The sequence below is a fragment of the Colletotrichum costaricense genome (genome assembly GCF_030867565.1).
Source record: "Colletotrichum costaricense strain IMI 309622 chromosome Unknown Scaffold_3.1, whole genome shotgun sequence".
Classification (NCBI taxonomy): Eukaryota; Fungi; Ascomycota; class Sordariomycetes; order Glomerellales; family Glomerellaceae; genus Colletotrichum; species Colletotrichum costaricense.
This window is the reverse complement of record NW_026848232.1, coordinates 69,030-89,921: the sequence shown is the minus strand read 5'-3', so window position 1 is coordinate 89,921 and position 20,892 is coordinate 69,030. Positions and strand designations below refer to the sequence as shown.

At 53.7% G+C, this 20,892-nt stretch overlaps 6 protein-coding genes across 6 annotated transcripts; 1 reads left to right on the top strand and 5 right to left on the bottom strand.

Moving 5' to 3' along the window:
• Positions 1-1,535: 1,535 nt before the first annotated feature.
• Positions 1,536-4,059, bottom strand: CCOS01_02832 (fungal specific transcription factor domain-containing protein; the record flags this gene model as incomplete). The annotated part of the gene is made up of 5 exons (XM_060451019.1): positions 1,536-2,199; positions 2,249-2,782; positions 2,840-2,997; positions 3,054-3,788; positions 3,868-4,059. 5 exons carry the CDS (start codon positions 4,057-4,059, stop codon positions 1,536-1,538), a joined length of 2,283 nt encoding a protein of 760 aa, XP_060317284.1.
• Positions 4,060-7,695: 3,636 nt separating this feature from the next.
• On the bottom strand, positions 7,696-8,805 carry CCOS01_02831 (orotidine 5'-phosphate decarboxylase; the record flags this gene model as incomplete). Its single annotated transcript, XM_060451018.1, has 1 exon — positions 7,696-8,805. One exon carries the CDS (start codon positions 8,803-8,805, stop codon positions 7,696-7,698), a length of 1,110 nt encoding a protein of 369 aa, XP_060317283.1.
• Positions 8,806-8,892: 87 nt separating this feature from the next.
• CCOS01_02830 (uncharacterized protein) lies at positions 8,893-9,324 on the bottom strand (the record flags this gene model as incomplete). Its single annotated transcript, XM_060451017.1, has 1 exon — positions 8,893-9,324. A coding segment is annotated over one exon (432 nt), but the record flags the coding sequence as incomplete, so codon positions are not given.
• Positions 9,325-11,440: 2,116 nt separating this feature from the next.
• CCOS01_02829 (uncharacterized protein) lies at positions 11,441-11,731 on the bottom strand (the record flags this gene model as incomplete). The annotated part of the gene is made up of 1 exon (XM_060451016.1): positions 11,441-11,731. The coding sequence occupies one exon, from the start codon at positions 11,729-11,731 to the stop codon at positions 11,441-11,443; it is 291 nt and encodes a 96-aa protein (XP_060317281.1).
• A 3,007-nt stretch (positions 11,732-14,738) lies between these two features.
• CCOS01_02828 (CDP-alcohol phosphatidyltransferase) lies at positions 14,739-15,812 on the top strand (the record flags this gene model as incomplete). Its single annotated transcript, XM_060451015.1, has 3 exons — positions 14,739-14,922; positions 14,984-15,360; positions 15,420-15,812. 3 exons carry the CDS (start codon positions 14,739-14,741, stop codon positions 15,810-15,812), a joined length of 954 nt encoding a protein of 317 aa, XP_060317280.1.
• Positions 15,813-16,487: 675 nt separating this feature from the next.
• On the bottom strand, positions 16,488-18,640 carry CCOS01_02827 (multicopper oxidase; the record flags this gene model as incomplete). Its single annotated transcript, XM_060451014.1, has 5 exons — positions 16,488-16,722; positions 16,792-17,017; positions 17,103-17,679; positions 17,736-18,230; positions 18,299-18,640. 5 exons carry the CDS (start codon positions 18,638-18,640, stop codon positions 16,488-16,490), a joined length of 1,875 nt encoding a protein of 624 aa, XP_060317279.1.
• Between the last annotated feature and the right edge of the window lie 2,252 nt (positions 18,641-20,892).

The following is a 20,892-nucleotide window of genomic DNA, read 5'->3' as shown; positions in this document are numbered from 1 at the left end:
CTGGTAGATGGGGTCTGAGGCGAGAGGGCGGGAGTACGAATATGTCTGAGGTTGAGACGAGGTAAGTCAAATAAACGGTGGGTGCCGTAGAGATTTTGTTTAAGAAAAAGTTGGAAGGGCAGCAGCTTCTTTCCCTTTCCTGTACTTTACGAATAAGGGTCAATAAGACGGGTTTATGTAAAAGGTGGAAGAAAACGAACAAATATTGCAGACGTGTCTGCGAGACGGAATAACGCAGCAACAAACGGATTTTGGGTTGAAAGATGCCAGCCGTCTGTTGTCTGCTGTCTGCTTCCTCTCCCAATCGATACCTGACAGCAGAGAGTGACGGGAAGCGGTGAAGCCACCACCGGATTCTAGTATATCGATCTGCTGGGACCCGGGATGCGGAAAGCAGGATGAGCGCTCACTCGCCGGATGCGAATGGATGGCGGGGGTAATCTTTCTTGACCCAACCTAGGCACGGGCAGACTTCCAATTGTCAAGAGATGGGGAAATGTTCACAAGTGACATTCGAGAAACCGTGGGAAGTTGATTGCATAGGCAAAAAAGCAAGCGTCCGATAAGATGTTAGACACGCCACAACACAAGTCGTTGGCTGGCGGAAATTGATTTTTTTTTCTTCCTCTACGGATATGGTGTTGGTGCCGTACTGTCTGGACCCCGGAAAAAATTGTTAAACTGGCATACGAAAAAAAAAAAAAGTTTACCACTGGTCCCAATCGTCATAGGCCGCAAGGATATGCGTACCTTTCATCCCGCAAGACACCGGTGACACCCATTCCCCAGTACGCCGAACGACACAAAACCTCGAATCAGAACATGGGCATGACGGCAACAGAAAAGTACACTCAGGGTATACATAGGGTATATTATGGTCATCTATGCATCCTCGTTGTTGTATCTGCCTCAACCATTCTTGGCTACCTGCTGGCTGACGACTACCTAGCAACGGCTGCGATGTGCCTGGCCTGCACCTCGCTCGACTGATTGTCCACCGCTTGTGCATGAGATGCCACTTTAGCGACAACTTGCGAGGCACCACGGAACCCGGTAAGCAGGCACTGGCAGGGCAGCTCCTTCTCCGCTGGCGCTAAATCCACTACCGTTGTCCCACCTAACTGGCCAGCATCCCCCATCATGGCAGGGGGGTGCCCTTCAGCTGTAAATCATCTGTGCTCCAAGGCGCTCAAGTTCTCGACTTCAATTCAACCCACCAATACATGCAGCCAATGACAACAACTCAATGTCATGCACTGAACCGCCGCTAGGCCGCGACCTTTTCACCATCTCTTTTTCGACTCTCACCTGCGACGTTCAAGAAAAACGCCTTGCCATCCCTCTCTCCTTTACTGTCTCAATCATCCAAGCCCCTCGCTCCTTCTTGCAGGAGCTTGCAGGCAGATGTTACGGATAGTATCTTACTCCAACTTGAAGGTGAGCGGCTCAGGCTTGAATGTCCCTAAATGGCCTTTGTTTCTGTCCGTTTCAAATATCGTTCCTCAGTCTTCCATATAACGTACGTAGTAAGGGGCTCAAACAGATGACGGGTCGTACTGGTTTAGCAAGTTCCACACACTGTCATTCCCAAAATCTCCTTCGAATGATGTTGTTCCAGCCACCGGCGGTGGCGGCGTCGCTGCTCCCCACGCAGGGAGAGATCCGTCGTCCGGTATACCGTTAAGGTCGTGGTAAATGAGGTCTCCCATCGGGAATAGTGGCGCAATCGACGTGAAATCCCAGTTATTGGGTATGTTCCAGTCCGAGGCAGAGGATGGCAAAGGATACGCCGATGCCGCGTCTGATGCCATGGGCAGTGAGGTTGGTGTCGCCACCGTACTGCTCTTGCTCACTGGCGTATCTGCCGTGGCCGCTGTTGCCGTTGACACCGATCCGCGGCCCGAAAGACTGCTGTTGTCTGCCGTCGATGCCGGCGTTGTCTGGGATGCCAGGCTTGACAGGCTCGCTGGTGGCGCCGGGTTTCCTACTGCTTTCTTAAACTTATTAAATATCGCCTGGAGAACTCCCTTTGCCGCCTTTGCAAGAGGGTTTCGCTCTTGCATCGCTTCAAACCTCTCCGTTGTCCAGTGGAAGTGTTGCATAGCGCTGCCTGCCATATCCAGGTTCTCCTTGGGGAACAGGATATATATCGACGCCATGAGCACTACTGCGTCAAAGCTGCCAAAGAACAGCGAGAAACTAGGCAGGCTTGTTAGCCTAATCCGACAGGGAAATGCATGAGACCTACTTTCGCCATGATCCAGCGTCAAGGCCTTGGAATGTGAGCATCTGTCGATGCAACATTTCAATGCTGGCCTTGAGCGCCTCTGTCCGACTCTTTTGCCTGTTAAAGATGTATGGTCGGTGCAGTGCCATCAGATTGAAAAGATTCATCTGCGGTAGGTAAAATCGCACCGACTGTAGCCAGGAGGAGCACAAGGGGTTACCGTCCCATTTCGTGTCCGGATTCTCCAGGCGGAAGTATGCAGGTGTGGCCTCGTCGAGTTCCATACATATTTGGTGTACCCGGTCGACCTTGGAATAGTCTTTCGGACACGGGCCGTCGTGCTCAAGCTCGAGGATCTCGCGCATTGGGCCGACGAGCTTGAAAGCCCATATGCTCTTAGTCAACGGGGTTGGAGGGTCTCTCTCGTCATCCCTTGGCGCAATGGGCGTCTTGCGGCGGTCTTTGGGCGGAGGCGCGTCTATTGGTAGACTGGGTGGGAGTATACGCCAGTCGATGCTGCCAGGACGTCCAAGCACAAGCGCACAGTGGATATCCCTGTTTGGTGTCAGCCGAGTCATAAACAGCCATGCTTGCCGTCCGGCAATTGCTCACCATGTCATGAGGACCATGTAAAGCTTTCTCCTCCGCTGAATCAGCCACATGTTCTCGAGCATATCACCAGTGTCATCACTGGCCGGGGAAGGATCCAGGCTATCCCGGTGCATGCCAATCTCTTGAGCATCTCGAATAGCGCTACCAATGGCATGCCACTGCACTCATTATTAGCTTTTTGATGGCCTTAAGCTACGCTCGGGAGTTCACCTACCGATTCCGTAACCTTGGCCATGTACTTGAGAAACGCAGCTCGAAGAAAGTCGGCCTGGACTGTTGTGAGAGTGATTTGCCGCTTACCAAGCAGTGACAAAATGCCAACGCCAGATTCGCTGTAGTCCGCGGCAAGGTCCTCGAAAGTCATGTTCCCAGCATACTTGAGATGATCGTAAAAGTCTTGCGACCCTTCCGGTAGAGTCAACAAGGCCGTCGCCAGTACCTGAAAGAGCAGCGCGGGAAAGACTCGCAAGTCGGGCGAGAGTGCCTGTGGACCAGAGTTGGAAAGCACGCTGAAGGGGATGTTGGACCACTCGGCAAACTGTTCCTTGAAGAGATCCTCCTCAAGCGCATAGTACTGGTGGTTGAACTCGTGAAAGTATACGTCGATGAGCTTTTCGATGTAACCCTTTGCCGGCAGCTGTCTGATCAACGACTTGTATCGTTCCTTGGTCGCAAACTGGTCTTCGACGTGGGCCGCGCCGCCGAGATGCGACAGCTGGCCGTCGCCGTTGGCGCTTTCGATTTTCCTCATCAGACCGAGAGTGGAAGCCCCAGCTTGAGAGTAGCCCCAGTTCGCGGCGGCATTGGAGAGGCTCTGGACATGTGTCGGTCTCGCGCCTTCGCCGTCCGGCTTGCGGTTGTCTTTTGCTGTGGGCGCGCCCGTTTCGTACTTGCAAGCATCCTGTTTGTTGCGCGACTTGCAGTTGGCGCATGGGAGGTCTCGGTCGCACTGCGCACAGAAACTGTGTCAGCTACGAATTGCAATGGCGGGAGGGAGAATTGTTGCGGGCAAGGCCTAGCAAACCAACCTTTTGCTTTCGTCGGTGGCATTCCGTGCAAGAAATCACCACGCGTCTGCGCTTCTTGGGCGGTGGTCGGGCGTCTTGCGTCTGGTTCTGGTTCTGCATTTGGGTCGGTGTTTGAGTTGGACTTGTGCTCGAGTCCTGACCATCCCGCGCCGAGGGTGGTTTCTCGGAGCTGTTCCGCCGATCGTCGGCCATGGCCAGCCGTGTAAATGTGTGTATGCGTATATACGGCGAATACTGCGCGGCGGACGTGGTTGTTGCAAGATCGTGTTCGTGGAGGCGCACTCGGGGAACGGCACGACGTTCTCGAATTGTCGGCGCCGTCGCCGCCTCGGGAATTGGTTGTGTCAGTGGTTCAGGGTATTCGGTCCGCAAAGTGGGAGCCGCCTGGATTCGCCGCGAGCTCGGCACGTGGGTTGATGGAGTTGGCTGAGCGTCTGAATATCTTTTCGTAGAGTAGCGCAGGCAGGCGCAAGGCCTGAAATGGAACAGTAGAGAGGCGAAACGAGCAAGAAAACCCGGTGAATGTTGATCTCGGTCGTGGTTCCTCGCGGTGACAGCTGCCGGAAGAGATGGAGGGAGGGATGGACGATTACGGAAGCAGAACTGGTGGGAAAAGTTGGAAAACAGGACCCGCCCACGATCAACCTGTGACTCTCGTCGGCGAGCGAAGCAGATGTCGCCTTAGACTGGGGCACTGTGTGGGAGAGAGCGGAACCTGGTGATTGAGTAGGGTAAGGTAGGTAGAGTGGTAGAGTGGTGGACTGGAGACACGCCAGGGCGGAAAGAGAGAGCAGCAGCTGCTACTGCGTAAGGTAGGGTAAAGTAGACAGACGTCGTTGGTATTTCGATCGGGGCTGGGAAAGACGATGGTGAGCGTATTCGTAAATATGGGCAACCGGGGTCCAGAAGTGGCAGGCGCTCGCTCTTTCCCTTTGGTAGCCGGGCACCTAGGTAAGGTATAGGTATAGGTATAGGTAGGTACGGATAAGGTAGGCAGGCTTCAACTTCTCACACACGCAACTCACTCAACTTGCTGCAAAGGCAAGCAAGCACCTGGTGTTGGCAGTTGCGCTCCTTCCAGTTCCAGTCCAGTTCCAGTCCAGGTCTGCGGCAAGAGCAAGGCAAGGCATGTGGCCGGCGGTGTTGGATTGTGGGGCCGGGAGTTGATCCTGCCTTGTCTCTGTATGGACTACGGAGAGGTACCTTACACGGTTCTGCGTGCAGTAAAGTAAGGTAAGGTACGTCGACGTATTTTCGTTTTGCCCTTTTCGATTCCTGGGTATCCGCAAGGTGTACTCGGTAAGGTGCAGCAAATTGTAAAATAGGTAGGATATCCCTGAAGCCCCGAGGGATAGGAGAAAAACAAGAAACTCCCGTTGTCAAAGGGCGTTTTCTAAATCCCCATAGTTTCTTACACGTCCGGCCGGCACTTGGATATGGCTAATGTAAGGTAGTGTATCCGTAAGGTATGCGAAATGTACCGACCAGCCTTGGACAAAGTAAGGTAGTGTACCATCCGGGATACAACAAAAGCCCATCAACAACAAAAACATCAGATTCAAAAATCCATTGCCCATCCATGGATACATCCATCCCACCCCACCCCCTGCCTGGCCACTCACTCCATCATACTCTGACGACACCGACGGAGCGAACGGCCGGTCCCAAGGGTCACGCAACGATGCTCCAAAGACAGCTAGCTGCTGTTTTGTGATTTGCTGACCTGCAGCTTGTCCCATCGCAATTCCGCCCAAGCTTTCTAGTCCTTCGCCGACATAGATATCTACCTACCTGTATTGTTCGACGTTAGATCGGCAGCGCTTAGGTCACATTGAGAGGCGTCTTGGAGGTTCTTGGGGACAGCAACCCAGGTCACAGCTACCAGGCAGCCATATGGAATTCCCTCCGGCTTTCCTGTACACACCGACTTCTGCAGGTCATGGCGGCATGGAGAAGAAGAACCCGTGTTCCGCACCGTTCGCGTTCGCCCAGGGCAGGTAATAGTCGGGGTTCAAACAGCAAAAAAGCATCGTGCCATTCGTCTTCCGCGGATCGCCTTTCAGGAGGTCGAAGAGAGAAAAAAGGGGACCCGAACAGTAGGAAACACGGCGTGGAGGGGTAGGGCCGGCAGCCTGCCGACAGGGGGCACGGCGCGCCGAAAAATCAATGTAAGATGAGACCGAGAGAGATCTCATCCCACGCCTCACGTCCCACCGTTCCCTCACGTCCCAACGTCCACTTTACACACACGGCCAATGTCCTCTCATGATCCCGTCGCACCAATGCCCTTTCATAGAGCCAGCGTCAGCGATCCGTCGGCATCGTCGTCGTCTAAACAAGTCGGGACGACCTTTTGAAGTAAAAGGCTGTTGGTGCGCTTCCGGTACTTGTATAGTCGTTACTTTACGTGCGTATAGCGTTGTGTTTGTGCTGTGCGGCAGTCGAAGTCAACGCGAGATGGTGCTGTGCACCGGCTGGCCACCCCTTGCTTGATCTTACTTGGTGCGCGTGGCAACGGTGCACACTGCTCAGCTTCAAATTCACCATCATTTTTGGTTTGGGGGGAAAATAGCCTTCCTCATCTTTTGAATCTCGCACCTCACACATCGCGGGACTTGTAGGGAACATGTTGCATCCCGGGGAACATTGCCCGCCGACCCGACGTGCTCTTCTCTCCCTCTCCCTCTCCCTCTCTCTCTCTCTTCATTTTCTCTACGGAGTACTCCGTACACAGTAGGGAAGACTCGTAGTGGTAATAGAGAGTCCATTTACCTTTCCAACCATGAGTAGACTTCTTCTGCCTCCAGATCGGACCTGACCCCGTCTCCCCTACTAAGTCGGGTGAGGGTCCCGCCATGGATCTCGTCCATCGGCTTTAGGACTTTGGCCCATTGTCCGCCAAAGTCCGTTGTCCAATCGCCTACGGAGCATACCTGGCTACCTTATGGGCAAACCTCCTCAACTCTTTCTTCCCTTCCATCCCTGTCCCTGTCCCTCCTTTCCCTTTTCCTCTTCCCCGTGCCATGTTTTGTAGTAGCATGCTTGGATGCCACATGCCACACACCATGCCGTCGAGAAACTACTTTGCCGTCAGCTTGTCGCAGAACATTAAGCTATGCTATAGAAGGGTGCGCGATCAACGGCAGTTCAGGGTAGCTCAGGTACATGCTTTCCTCAATAGCCGATCACCGACACCTTGCCTTGACTGGACGAGGGATCTGATCTGATCTCGAAACCGAGTAAACCGAGTAAGCCGAGTAAGAAGGAGCTACTCAGAAGAGAACGATAGCAGCAGCCAGCCACTCGTCTTACCCACTACCACACCTCAGAGATAGGATCGATGGAATGGCCGGACGGTGTTGCTCACGATCCAAAGGGTATGCAGCAGACTTGGAGATCGAGGCAAGGGCCATCACATATAGACAAGTAAATGTGGCAGAGAACTGTCATTTCAATGATATATGAACTGCAACTGTCCGCATGCAAGACCTGCATTTGTGAACCCGCAGAAATCAACGCCGATCCCTTTTTTTTATTTTGCACCCGTCTTCCGGGTCGCCGAGTCCCCCCCGTCTAAGAAATCGCCCCAGTGCCGAGTCCGAATCCCCATCCTCTACGACATGAATACCATTGCAAAACCGAATATGCATGAACCAGCAGTAGCACCCTAGAGAATATGGCGTAAAAGCCCGCCCCGACGTCGGTACGACTGGGGACAAAAAAAAAACGATGGAAAAAAACACGCCTGGGTATTGACTTTGGGTGTGTGTATGAGTTTGGTGGACAGGTGGAGGAGGGTGGTGGATGTGTGTGTAAGAGACGAACCGTCTATGCCACACGGGAGAGATAGGCCTTCCAGGCCTTCCTGCGGTATCTCTCGGCCTCCGATTGAGGATCACCCGCCTTCAGGATACCACGACCAACGATAACGACATCAGTGCCGCAAAGCTCAACAAGCTTTTGAGGCGTGTTGTATTGCTGTCCCTTGCCGTCACCCGCAACGGCGCCGTTCTCCTCGTCACCTTCCGGCGGCAATTGGCATCCCGGTGTCATGTGAATGAAAGAGTCTTCTGGCTCGGTGTTGAGGCTCTCCTGGGACACGAAGCCCATGACGAAGTTCTTGTTCTCCCTAGCCGCTTCGACACAAGCGTCGGTGTACTCCTTGTTCATGAAGTTACCGGCACTGGACATTTGCGCCAGGATGAGAAGACCACGGTCCATGGGGGCCTCCTCGATTCCGGCGTACAGAACCTCGTCAGAGCTGTGGGACTCGTTCCTCGGGAATCGAGGGGAAGGCGCAGGTTCGAAGTGCTGTGTCAAAGTCGTGATGGAGACAATGCTGCCCTTGCGTCCGTTGACGTCGTTTGGTCGTGGAGTGCCAATGGTATGTTCATACGAATCCCCATTGTTGTCCTCGTCGTAGTCGTCGAAACTCTCCGACCTCGGGGTTCCAACCGTAACCGACGTCTTGACCTCGTAAGGGTACCTTTCGCGCCATCTTGCGGCTGCCTCTGCGAGAGCTGTGACGGCGGCCTTGCCCGGAACCATGTTGACGTTGATGATGTGCGCCCACTCGATAATCCTTGCCGACCCAGCGACGTATTGCATTTGGACCGTGTTGCCAATGTCACCGAACTTGCGATCCTCGAAAATCAAGAAACCATGCTTGCGAGCTAGTGCCGCGAGCTTAGCGCCGGTACCAGTCTGCGGGTTGAAGTCCCAGCCGGAGACGATATCGTGATGTGTCTTGAGGACGACAATGGACGGTCCGACCTTGTCGGCGAGGTAGAGCAACTCTCGTGCGGTGGGAACATCGGCGCTGAGGCAGAGGTTGGATGCCTTCAGGTCCATCAATCGGAGGAGGTAGGCTGTGAGGGGATGGCTGGCGGATTCGGCGCGGCCAGCGAAGGTCGCCTTCAAAGTACCGTGAGAGGTCATCCTAGCAGATGTCTCTCGATTCGTCAATACTGTGGTCGAATGCGCGAAAGGGACGTGCTGCGGTACCAGGTTCGTGGGATTTGTACACTACGGCGAGGCTTCCAATTGAAGGAGGTATGTACGGCGGTGGAGAAGGCGAAGGTGCCTGTCTGGGTTGGGTGAAGTTGAAGCCGAGAGGGGGAGGGGGGGATGCCGAGCAAGCGGGAAGAGAGGGGGTGAATTCGGAAGTGACGAAGATGGCTGAGAGAGCGCAAACAGGGTTTTTGTATGGTTAGGTACGAGTGCCACACGAGGGCGTTGCGAATTGCTCAGGTCTGGGGGTGTTCGTGCCGTGCCGGGCTTGGGCTTTGACTTGGAATTGAGAAGCTTGACTAGATGCAACGTGGGCGTGCCGTGACGTGAGGGAGAGACAGATGAAGAGCCGACCAGAGAGTAAAGGGGAAAGGAAGCGCGAGGCGGGAGGCCAGAATAATAAAGTGACGAGACAGCGTGAGGTGGGCTGGACTTTTTTAGTGAGGACTAGAACAGATAATAAGTTAGTGAGAAGTTGATGTGTTGTGTGTGTGTGTGTGCAATGTGACTGTGGGGGTGCGCTTAAGACTAAGGTAGGTAAGGTAGGTACCGAGCATAGGTAGCCCAGTCCCGTCCACGGTGAGGTACCTTACTTAGGTACTCCGTACTCTGTCCCAGACTTCCAGTCCCAGTCCCAGTCCCAGTCCCAGTCCCAGGTAAAGCCGCAAGCCGCAAGCCAGGTGTGCTGAGAGCGGCCGACTAAAAAGATTGTCGGAGGGGAAACATGGGAGGGAATGGGGGGCTTGGAGGGGGATGATGGAGGGGTTCTCTCATCCGTTCTGCATGTCCAGATCCCCGTCAAAAGAAAAAAAAAAAAGGCAAGAAGGGGGCTGGATTGGAGGAGGAGAGGGCGCAGGGTACCTCAGAGGCAAGGGTGCCACTTTTGGGGGCCGGAGCGGGAGATCCAGGAGGAACCAACATAAGAAAGAGAAAGAAAAAAAGTGCATGGGTCATTGAATCAAGAAGACAAGAGAAAAAAAAAAGGTACCGTGTCAGTCACAGGAAACGGGAGGAGAGAAGACTGGACTCAGAGAGTACCGGAGAGACACATTGATGAGAATGCTCTGGTGCTATTTGCTATTAACTTACCTTGGGTAGCAGCAGGCAATATCGGAGGGACCCGAGGGATAGCGTCAATGGAAGGAACCCAAGAGGGAGGAAAAGACGGGATCCTGTCCGATGCCCTTCTCTCCTCCTCTTCCTCTTCTTCCACCTCCTCCACCTCCGCTCCTTCCTCCAAACTACTTTGCTTGGGCTATCCGTACGGATCCTTTGCCGGGAGTTCTCTACCAAGGTATCTGTAAGGTAAGGTACCTAAGGTAAGGTACGGATAATTGCTCCTACTATGTTCAAGTACCTTGGACCTTGGGCTTGGCAACAAATCCAATGAATTTGCATCAAAAGGCTCATCCATCTGTAGTTTACCTCAATTTTAAAACCCCATGCCCCCTTTCTCTCGCTTCCTACACCATCTTCGTCTACTCGTAGGCACACATCCATTTCCATATTGTCTTGCGGCATGACTACGCCGTCATCTACCGTGGTCCGTAAGGTAGCTTTACCTCTCCCGCTAGTCTACAGAGTCCAGCTGCTCCTGGTGATCGGAATCGGACTGGCCAGGGACACCGCCGTTCTTGGCCGGGCTGGAACATCCCGACACATCCTTGTCGGTGTACGATACTCTGAATCGACAAAGGTACCGTAGTGAGGCACTCACTGCAAGACACTTGGCCTGGTGTTCAAAGGCATTATACAAATGCACAATACGGTGTGGGCTAATTAGGTAGTCGATTACTGATTAGTATTCGTAGTGTACCTATGTCCATAGTCCTAGAACCAAAGCATGCCGACCTTCCATGTGGCATCCCGGCAACCAGACCTGTCCATGCCGCCGCCAATGCCAAACTAAGGGACTGACTTATTCCAGGCATGCCAATGGATGGACTGCGTCGCCGATGGTCACTTGAGCGAATGATTCAATACATAGCCGACTTCAGCTCCCATCACCTCATCTCACCAGGCCAAACCGGCCCCGGAGCTTCGAGGGGCCGCTGACCATACTGCGGCAGATACATTTCGCCATCAAACTATGCCCCCGAAGCCAATCCGAATGGAAAACCATAAAAAAAAATTACAGAAGAAGAGAAGAAACAGGCAAAGCTCGAGCCGCGGCACCTCCCAGGCTCGACGGCAACATGCCTGAGTCGATCCCCAGAGGCAGACCGACGTGGGCGACCAGACGAGATGGGCTCGAACCCACCTTTTGCACGTTCTGGAACAGACCACACGTCCGGCAAAAGTATCTTTCTTTCCCCGATCAGACCCTGCAAATGTGACGTGTAGCCCTGTGGACAAGGGTTTTGATGATTCCTTCTATTTGTGGTGTGTGTTTTTGTACGCCGATGGAACTGTCGCCAAAGACAGCAACCTCCACTTGCGCAGGACCGCCCAGCTAACACAATGGTGGTGTCGTAAAACGGAAACCATGGATGCAGTGGACGCACCAATCCCATGTCCTCGACTGCTTGACTTTGCGTCGCATTGAGCGGCAGTGCGAATTGTGTCAATCTCCCTGTCGGCCCGTTGCAAAAGAAAAAAAATTTGTTGGAAGCGCAGAGTATCCGTCTTGACTGAGATGTGATAGGGTGTGGACCAAAGGAGAGCATCCTGGTCCACGAAGTCTGAAGAGGCCACCGTGACTTGTACACCATCGCCATTCTCTGCGTATCGTAGATGAGAGAGAGAGGCCGGCCGAACTCAACTGTGGTGACCCGGAAGGCTGGTTGGGCTGTTTGGCTCGTCGTGTGGCCGCAGCCGTCGAAATTCGCCGCCGGAAGCGGCAACGCCGTCTCATGCGGTGAGGCCGCCGCGGCCGCCTCCAGAACTACGCAACGGTGAAGGCTATAGTACGGGCCCGAAGCTGTAGGTGAGCCTGGTCAGTAGTGAGCTACTTAGGCTTCACGTATCCGTATCCATAGCTGCTTCTATTTGGCCTATCAAGCCCGAGCGGCTGGGCAATATCGTGCCATGCCCCCGGGCCTTAGTCCCACCAAGTAAGGCATTCTCGTGCCATTTTGCGAGGGAGAGACGGGAAGTCCGATGAACCAAAGAACGGTGTGTGCCTCTTCCCCGCAACCATGCTACCTTCTGCCGGGAGCCCTGGCCTCGTTCCCTTTTCAAACTTAGCCCAACGGCTTCTGCCGATGGTAGCGCAGAAACGCCGACTCATGGCCAGTCTGTCACACTGTCAAACACGTGCAGACCTGCGCAGTATCCGTAGATAGAAATCAACAGGTTGTGGCAAAGCTGGCTTTCGAAAATGCCTGCAAGACGTCCAAGCTCTCGGGAACGGCCTTGGCAAATCCCCGACCTGCTCCATTAATAAGGACCTCCCGCCAAACAACCTCTCTGTTGCCGAGACTATTCCGCAGACGAACTCCATCAACTTGTCACCCGAGGGCGCGACATATTCGGGTCCCCGCGATCGGCAACCTCCCGGCGAGGATGTTGGTATATGAAACTATGTTTTCGGGACTCTGGTCTAGGGTACTAGTAAAAGACCCGGTAGCATACAGTTCGTTCCGTGCGTGCACTCGGACTGAAACTGACAGCCAAGGCTCACGAGCCCAGCCAACGGCTCGGACAGCATGATCGATTTGTGGCCTGCCCATCAGACCATATGGAGCCAAAGCGGAATCGAAGGCAGTGCAAAATTCGAGAGCTAGCGATACTTCAGCAGCGGCAGACATGTTGAGTAGTTGTTTCAGCAAATGCATACGTGGGTGATGACTTGTATGGCTCACTGCCAGCAACTGTATCTTGATTCTTGAAGATTTATTCTTGGTGGGGTAGAATCCTTGGGCGATACGACTGTGGGGTGCTCTTCGAAAGAAGATAACAATGGCGGGGTGGTGCAAGACTGATCATCGCAAGAGAGAGAGGAAGAGAGAGGACGAGAGAGAAAATAGGCCTGAGACAAGTATGGACAGGGGCCAAGTCGTGAAGTTAGCAAGCCAGCATTGGTTCAGAAGGGCCAGGTTATCTCAGGCGCACGACATGTAGTTGAGATAGGAAGATCCGAGACATGCAGGTGCCTGCCTGCCTGGTACCTTGGTGTTATCTTACAGCAAGGCAGGTGCGCTTCACAAGCGACTTTTGCTCTTGCATTTTGCGGGCGCATATGGAAGGTCTGGGGTTGTCTCGTCACTGCCATCGTCGTTGTCGTCATCATTAGGTTGTTGATGTGAAGGAACATTGATGAGGGATATGAGATTTCGATGCCTGTTCTCATAGTTCCTACAATCCCGTACTGGCCTAGGGATGCTTGAAAGACATGGGGAAGATGAGAAAATCTAGAATGCCCAACACACGCTTGGATGAGTCGTGTAGAAGGGCATGGTGTTCTTCAGTTGCCTACATCGATAAGAGCCGTGCTAAAGTTCCAAGGTTCCATGTAAGGTATCTTTCTCTTATCATGCCTTGGTTCCTAGTGCGAATCTCAGGCTCCAACGGATGGGTAGGCTGGAGTCAAATGCCACATGACTGACATCTACCTAGTGCTATCATTCATCGCTCTCAAGAGGGAAGATGTTCGAGTAATGATTATAACGTGAAGTAGGTAGTGCATGCTCGTTTGTGCAGTTTGATCTCTTCTTGGTGATGATATGAACGAAAGCGAAATTAGGAAGCGAGATGGCGCATCAGCCTGCCCATCAACCACCTCGAGGTGTCTTACCTTGCCTTATCTCTCTCTTATCCTGTATCTTCTTATCACTGCTAGATTCAAAAGGCCGCTAACACCTTACCTTAGGTAGCTGGGTCATTTTGGGTAGGTCGAACCTGCCAGAGGCTGCGGATACTTGAAACCTACGAATAGCAGCGCGCCTTACGGTCTTTACCAACGTGCCAACGCAGTAAGGTAACACAGGGACCTCGAGGAGTGCAGCGTTTGTCTCCGCCTTCAAACCCTTGTTGGGAGGCAACTTAGCGAAAATGGCAACTGGAGTCGAGAGAGTGTGCCCACTGCCGATCCGGAACACCTGCAAGATACGTAAGACTGGCCAAACAGTGGTTGCTTCCTACGTAAGGTAGGTAAGGTCGGGCGAGCATGGGGTCGGCAGGGCAGAAGACCCGCTTCTTGAAGCAGGTACCTCGCCATAGAAATCCAGGGGAAGAGATACCTTGCCTTACGCGTACACATGGATTCTGTACTCCGTAGGTAGTGCATGTAGTGTACGAATGAATAGTGGGTGGAAACTTATTCTGTGAGATCAGAATGGAAGAGAAAGGAGAAGCCAAGCAACGATAGCGTGCCGCAATCTGTCACTTTGGGAACCTTGGGTCGACTTGACACCGGCTAAGCTTGCTCAAGGCTCAAGCTGAGAAAACGCAGTAAGCTGGCACCGGAGGCCCTTGAGCAATTTCAACCCACCACTACCACTCCGAACGTACCGTCCCATCCCACATCAGCACAGGCGTCTGCTATCTGTATCATTTCACTGCGCCTGCTGCCTCTCGAACACTCCTTTCTCTTCCACCTCCTCCTCCTCCTCCACCAAACCATCCTACACGTTTCGCTTCTGTCCGTCAATCCGATCCGACATCTCTTGCGTCCACTGATTTCCTCTTCGATAGCTCATCTCCGCAAGGCTGGCTGGCAATTCTGCACCCATCTCCATCCCTTGTCTTGGGCGACGAATCCTGTCACTAGGAGCCACTTATCGATCTACCGTGTAACCTCCACTGGAACGCCGGCTGCCTCGGTCGCCTCATCCACGCCGTTTAAAAGCTCTTCGCGCCCCATTCTTCGACCGATCAACCTCGTCCATCTACTGAGCTACAGCCTCCAGACACCCATCACCATGTCGGTCCGACAAACGAGGCGTCAAGCCGCCCAAGCCGCCGCTGCGGAATCATCCAAAGTGACAACCACCGGACCAGCCGACCAGGTCGCGATGAATGGCAATGGCAACGGAACGTCAGTGACGGAAGCTTCGGAAGATGGCCCTAAGGAGAACATTTTCCTGTTCTGGCCCAACATCATCGGTTCGTCTGTCTGGCAAGCTGTAGGCATGCTAGCAAACAGCTAACAAGTGTCCCGTCTCAGGCTACTCGCGCATCGTGCTCGCCATCGCCTCCCTCTACTACATGCCCCTCCACCCACGCACCTGCTCCTTGCTGTACAGCGTGTCCTGTCTCCTGGATGCTCTCGATGGATACGCCGCTCGTGCCTTTGAGCAGTCCACGCGCTTCGGCGCCGTCCTGGACATGGTCACGGACAGATGCACAACCTCGTGCCTGCTGGTGTTCCTGTCCTGCGCGTTCCCCCGCTGGACCATCGTCTTCCAGATGCTCCTCTCACTTGACTTCTCGAGCCACTACATCCACATGTACACCACTCTCACCATGGCGGGCTCCGAAAGCAGCCACAAGAATGTCGACGAGAGCCGCAGCTGGATCTTGCACTTGTACTACACCAATAAGGTCCGTTACACTTTCAAGCGCAGTGAACCCGACTTTTGAGCTGACCTGATGCCCTGTAGACTGTTCTCTTCGTCTTCTGCGCCCTGAACGAACTATTCTTCATCGCCCTCTACCTCTTGTCCTTCTCCTCGCCGCTTCTGTCGCCCTCTCTCCTCAACTCCGTCTCCAACTCAGAGGCAATGCAGATTCAGGCCGGCGCGCAGGTCAATACGTCGCTGCTTAGCCAGATCTTCCCGAATCCCTACAGCGCGGCAGCTCTCGAGCTTGCGCGCGCGAACAAGATGGATTCCTTCTGGCCGTGGGTCCTTACTGCCATCAGCTTCCCCGTTATGGCTATGAAGCAGTTCATCAACATTGTGCAAATCGTCAAGGCGAGCAAATGGCTCGCTGAGGGCGACCTCGCCATGAGGAAGGCGCAGGGCTTGCCCAGGAAGCAGACCAAGAGCACCTAAGTCAGGAAGCAAGTGGCGACAAGTGCGTTCGCACCAACGGACGCTGCTTTTGACGTCAATCTGCTTACGAGGGAGCTTGCGTTCCAGAGCGCGCCTTCTCCGTGATAAGATGGCAGGAGAAGGCAGCTGCACCATCAACGGATCCGTGTCGACGTACCAAAATGGCCACGTCACCGGCGACTGGCGACGGTGCTGGGAAAAAAGAGAGAATTGAGGAGCTCGAGTGTAAGACCGTGTAGTCTCTAGAAAATAGGAGCACGGCGAGGAGCAAATTCCTTTGGTATGGAACTCTAATGGCACCAGGTGCATTCACACATGTCCGGCTAGGAACGCCGAGGACAGTCACGTAGGAGAAGAAGGAAACGAGAGTCTTGGCCGAACGTCAGATTCAGGAGTCTGGAGTTTGTTGTCTTCATTATTCAATTTCTTCCACACATTAGACTAATTGATGTTTCATCTATTCATGAATGGGGCCCCCAAACTCTCACAAATGTCGTCACGAAGTATTTCGTCAAAGGAAATATTACGCTATAGTGCTACACCATCCTGCGACGTGGATGAGCCGCCATGGCCTCCCGGCCAGGGCAAAATGGCTTGCTTGGCCGAACTGCACCTGTGCTCATCCATTCAACAACAATATGGTGCTCACTGCACAACTATCATACCATTTCACCGTCAAGCATGACTTACACCAGGCCCGCCGGGTCCGGCTCCAACCATGATTGGTTCCTTTTGATGATTTCCGGCGGTGTGGTCCACCCCCGCGGCCACGCCCGGCGCCGGCGCCCTGTACCCGGACTCGGAGGGGCCGTCTGGCGTCTTTGCGAGACCGTACCACGCCACAGTCAAAACGCCGAGGATGCCGGTGATACAGCTGAAGACGAGAGCGACAATTCCTCTCGAGGTGAAGCTAATGTTTTGAGCTTCCCGTCAGTATATCCATGGTTTATTACAGCGGTGAAGTGTCAAGATGACTCACCCATCCGGAAGACGCGATGGCGGTGTGTTTTGTCCGCTCAGATCCAGGTAGTCCCTGGTGTTAGCTGCGGCATTGCCGATCGTCGGCACGCTGCCTGCTGTGCAGACGTCCAAGTGGTTCTGAGGGATTGTGAGGTTCTTTTGGAGATCCAGCGGTGCCTCGACAAAGGTTGCCATCAGGCCAGAGGTTACGTGCCACTCGATGTGGCAATGGAATAGCCAGACACCTGGAGTTCAGAACTGTTAGAAAACGTGATGGTTCAATCTCAACATGGGACACATTCACATGTTGGACTGTGTAGACCAACTCACCAGGATTGTTTGCTCTGAATCGCAAAACGATGTTTCCATTCGGCCAAACAACGAGGGTATCACGACGCATCGGCGTAGCAGGGAAATCCGCCTCGGTAACATTAGCATCAGCGAACGTGCCACCGTCTTCGGCGGCGCGGTACAACGCCTGGAAGTTGTGGCCGTGCAAGTGGAAGGGGTGACGGCCCGGGTCGAGGTTGTTGACAACGATCTGGACGACCTCGTTGCGCTCGAGCACAAAAGGGTGGGTGTATGTGCCGTATACCTCTGCATTTGTCGCGGCGTCACCAGCGGAGAGGACGGTGTAGAGAGTGGGTACCTTGGGAGCCTTGTAGGTGATGTTGTTGAAAAAGGCGTAGTTTGCACCGTCGCCAAGGTTGTCCATGATGACATCGAGCTCAACAGTCTGAGAGGGCTCCGGGAGGAGGGGTTGCTTGTCGTAAGGGACGAGGGTCATGTCATCAAAGGGGTTGAAAGCGTCGAGCGTCGCTGCAGGGTCTGTAGGTTTCGAGTCATCGTAGACGAGCCAGCCGGTTACGTTGTAGTTGAGGTCATCCGGGAGGGTATCGAAGAGTGACTATTTGGTGAGCTTTGTGTGCGAGAGATACGGTTTGGGGCTGAGCCATAACTTACAGTGTCCATGCTTCCCACAATCGCAAAGTTGGACGAGGTATCATTTCGGGTCGTCACGAGGAAGCTGTACCGCTGAGCAGCAGAGATATAGATCATGCTCGCCTCCGCGGGCTCCGTGTAGACGCCGTCGACCTCAACAATAGAAATGTTATGGCCCTCGATCCAGACGTATTGCCCAGCAAAGGCAGCCACATTGACCAGTCTGAAGAGATATGTCTTGCCAGGCTGCACCGGGACCTTGAGGTTCTGCGTGTCGTTCATGAGAGCGGCTTGCGGGACGGGCTCTGCACCCGTTGGGTTGCCCTTGCTCATGAAGGGAGGAATGAGGTCGGCCATCTGGTCATGGTACCAATCGGACAGAGATACAACAACTTCTTCATCGTATTGGTCCTTGAAGGGCGAGCTTGGGTCGTGAATGACGAATACTTGTCGCAGGCCGTCGGGATATTGCGACTGAGTATGGGAGTGGTACCAGTATGTTCCCGGCTGGTTGATCTACACTCGACCGTCAGCAAGTCTCTCTCATCAACCCTCTAAAAAAAAAAAAAAAAAGTACTGCTTACAGTGAAGTTGTACGTGAAAGACGACCCCGGCGGGATGGCGCACTGGCTGACTTGAGCCGGTCCGTCCATATGGGTTGTGCCGTTCATGTAGAGGCCGTGGAAGTGAAGGGAGGTCGACTGATTCCCTAGCTGGTTATGAGCATTGATGATAACATTGTCTCCGACATTGGCATCGATGCGAGGAATCGGCCATTGGCCATTGATACCAATTGTCGGACGGTCGAAGGCACCATCTGGGTTTGCCGTCACCCAGCCGATGTTGAAGTCATACGTGACTGTGGCAGCGCAGGCCGTCTGCGCGATGGCGGAGAGGAGGGCCAAGAGGCCTGCTGTGCCTGTCATGTTTACGTTTTTTCTTCTTTTGTTCCTCTGCTTCGGTCTTTGCTATCCCGTGGTGCGCGGGGGAGAAAAGAATTCGCCAGGAGCAAGGCGGCGGGGAATGACAAGTCTCGCAGTGACACGAGCGGCTTCTTGTGTATCCCTTCAGGAGGATTGATCCGGGGACAGACCGGAAGCAAAAAGAATTCACATCGTTCGAAAGAAAGGGAAACGGACCCTCTACAAAACTTCCGTTCGATTTGGGTCAGGTCCGTCTATCTGTCTGGCTGGCTCTCCTCTCAATTCGCTTCAAGGAAACGGCAACTTCTGGCGAGGAGGACCAATGCTTGCCACCCTGGCTGGGATGGCGCTCTTCGAGTTTCCACCCCCTCCTCCCCTTGTCGCTTCTTTTCGCGGCTTTTGGCACTTTGCCCAAGACATCTTATCAATCTGATCTTCCACTGGTCCCGACACCTTTCGTTCCAGCTCCTTGGCCGGAGGGGGGCGGCTGGGCACACGCTACCCCCTTAGCGCGCCATCATCTTATCAGATGTTACTCGAAAGACCACTGAGCTTTCTACACTACCACAAGCCACTCAGACCCAAAGACCTCAGGCGTCGATAGATAGCGCGAGGCGCGCGAGGCGATGGCTTGTAGTACCGAGAGAAAACGACTGGCTCGCACGGAACTCGGCATCATTCGTCCATCACGTTGCTATTGCAGCTTGCAAAAGGGAAAGGGTGGGGAGGGGACCTTTTTCACCTGCAAAGGAGATCAACTAACCAGGGGCCCCTACAGCCGAGAAAAAGCTTGTCTCCCCGCGCTAAGGCAAACTCAGGTCTCGCCTGGCCTCGCTTCTGCCAGAAGGTGTCCCCGATGTGGGCGAGGTGGGCAAAGATGGCCTGTCAAAGAAGAGACCATGACTCCATGCGAAGTCGAGAAAGAGGGTCTCTCGACTATTCTACCTCGTCCCATTCCGTCGGTTTCCGTCAATGCTGAAAGTGTGGAAATTGCTTTTCGGCCTTGCTGGGATTCTCGAGCGAGCTGAACAGCGAGATCTGTCATAGAAACTCAGGATGAACCAATACACAAAGGTGTCGAAGGGGGTCCTCGAGAGCAGAAGACCAGGTGCAGAGTTACGGAGTATATGGAATCTCGTTGGCTGAGGGTTCATTCAGGGTCGTTCAACTTATCATGATTGCCAACCCTTGGCTGGAAGTGACAAGATACCTTTAGGTCAATCTGTCCCATGTGCCCATTCAAATTTCATGAAAGCTGGTTCCAAATCCCTCAGCCTATCAGACTTTTTTTTGGCGGCGATCGCAATGCTGTTGATGGAAATCCGCCATCGCTGTCGAGGCCAACTAATTCCAAGCTGTACATTGTCAGTGATATTGTCACGAGTAATGAGTCCCGCCACGGGAACCAGCCGGCTCAATGGTCACCTAGCAGTGGCAGTCTAGCACATCTTTGAGCCCATCTCTGGCTTGCCGCCGGCATCCCACATCAAGACACCTCCAGCATCCGCCACATTACTTGTCTGGCGTAGCACCAGTCAACGGCGTTGTACGTTGCCGACATATGGCTGAAGATCGACAATTGGGCGTCTCAGCGACAGTCCATTCCGTTGTCCTTCTTGTCAAAGATAGAAATAATGCTAGGCTAGAGGCAAGTCAATCTGTGTCATCTCATGTCGATCGTCAGAATCACGGGCCTTTCCTTTTTACATCTCGACCATCAGATCACAGCAACGCACCCACCAGCCTTTCCCGCCCGTCAAACTCTCAAGGATCGAGCAATATCGCGAGCGCATAAGTGCCTCAAGTATCCTTGCCCGTTTGAGGCCCCCTTCCCCATCAATCCGCGCTAAGCAACGCGAGCCAGTCCCAGGGATGCAGCTCTCTCTCCCATGCATGCTTTATCCCCAACACCGTAACACGAAACGAGAAACAGGAAGCTCCCCTTCCAAAATGTACTAAAACCAACTAGAAAAGCTTGTCGTGAAGGAGAATGGTCCGGTCTGCATGCAACAATGAGACCTCGGCGCTGGTCTAATTGGCTCTACGCCTGGAATCGGGTTTTGGAGCTTGCACCACCTTCGTCCCACCTCCCCTCCTCGCCTTGTCGCCCTCGCCTCAACCTTCCCTTCGGACTACAGTCGGTCCAGAGCAGATGTTCCGCCCTTTCCATAAGTCAATGATTGATTGCTACCGTACAAGAAAAGGTCGGCTGATTATCAAGATATGCCTGTCCTCTCTTACTGGCCTTGGGCAAA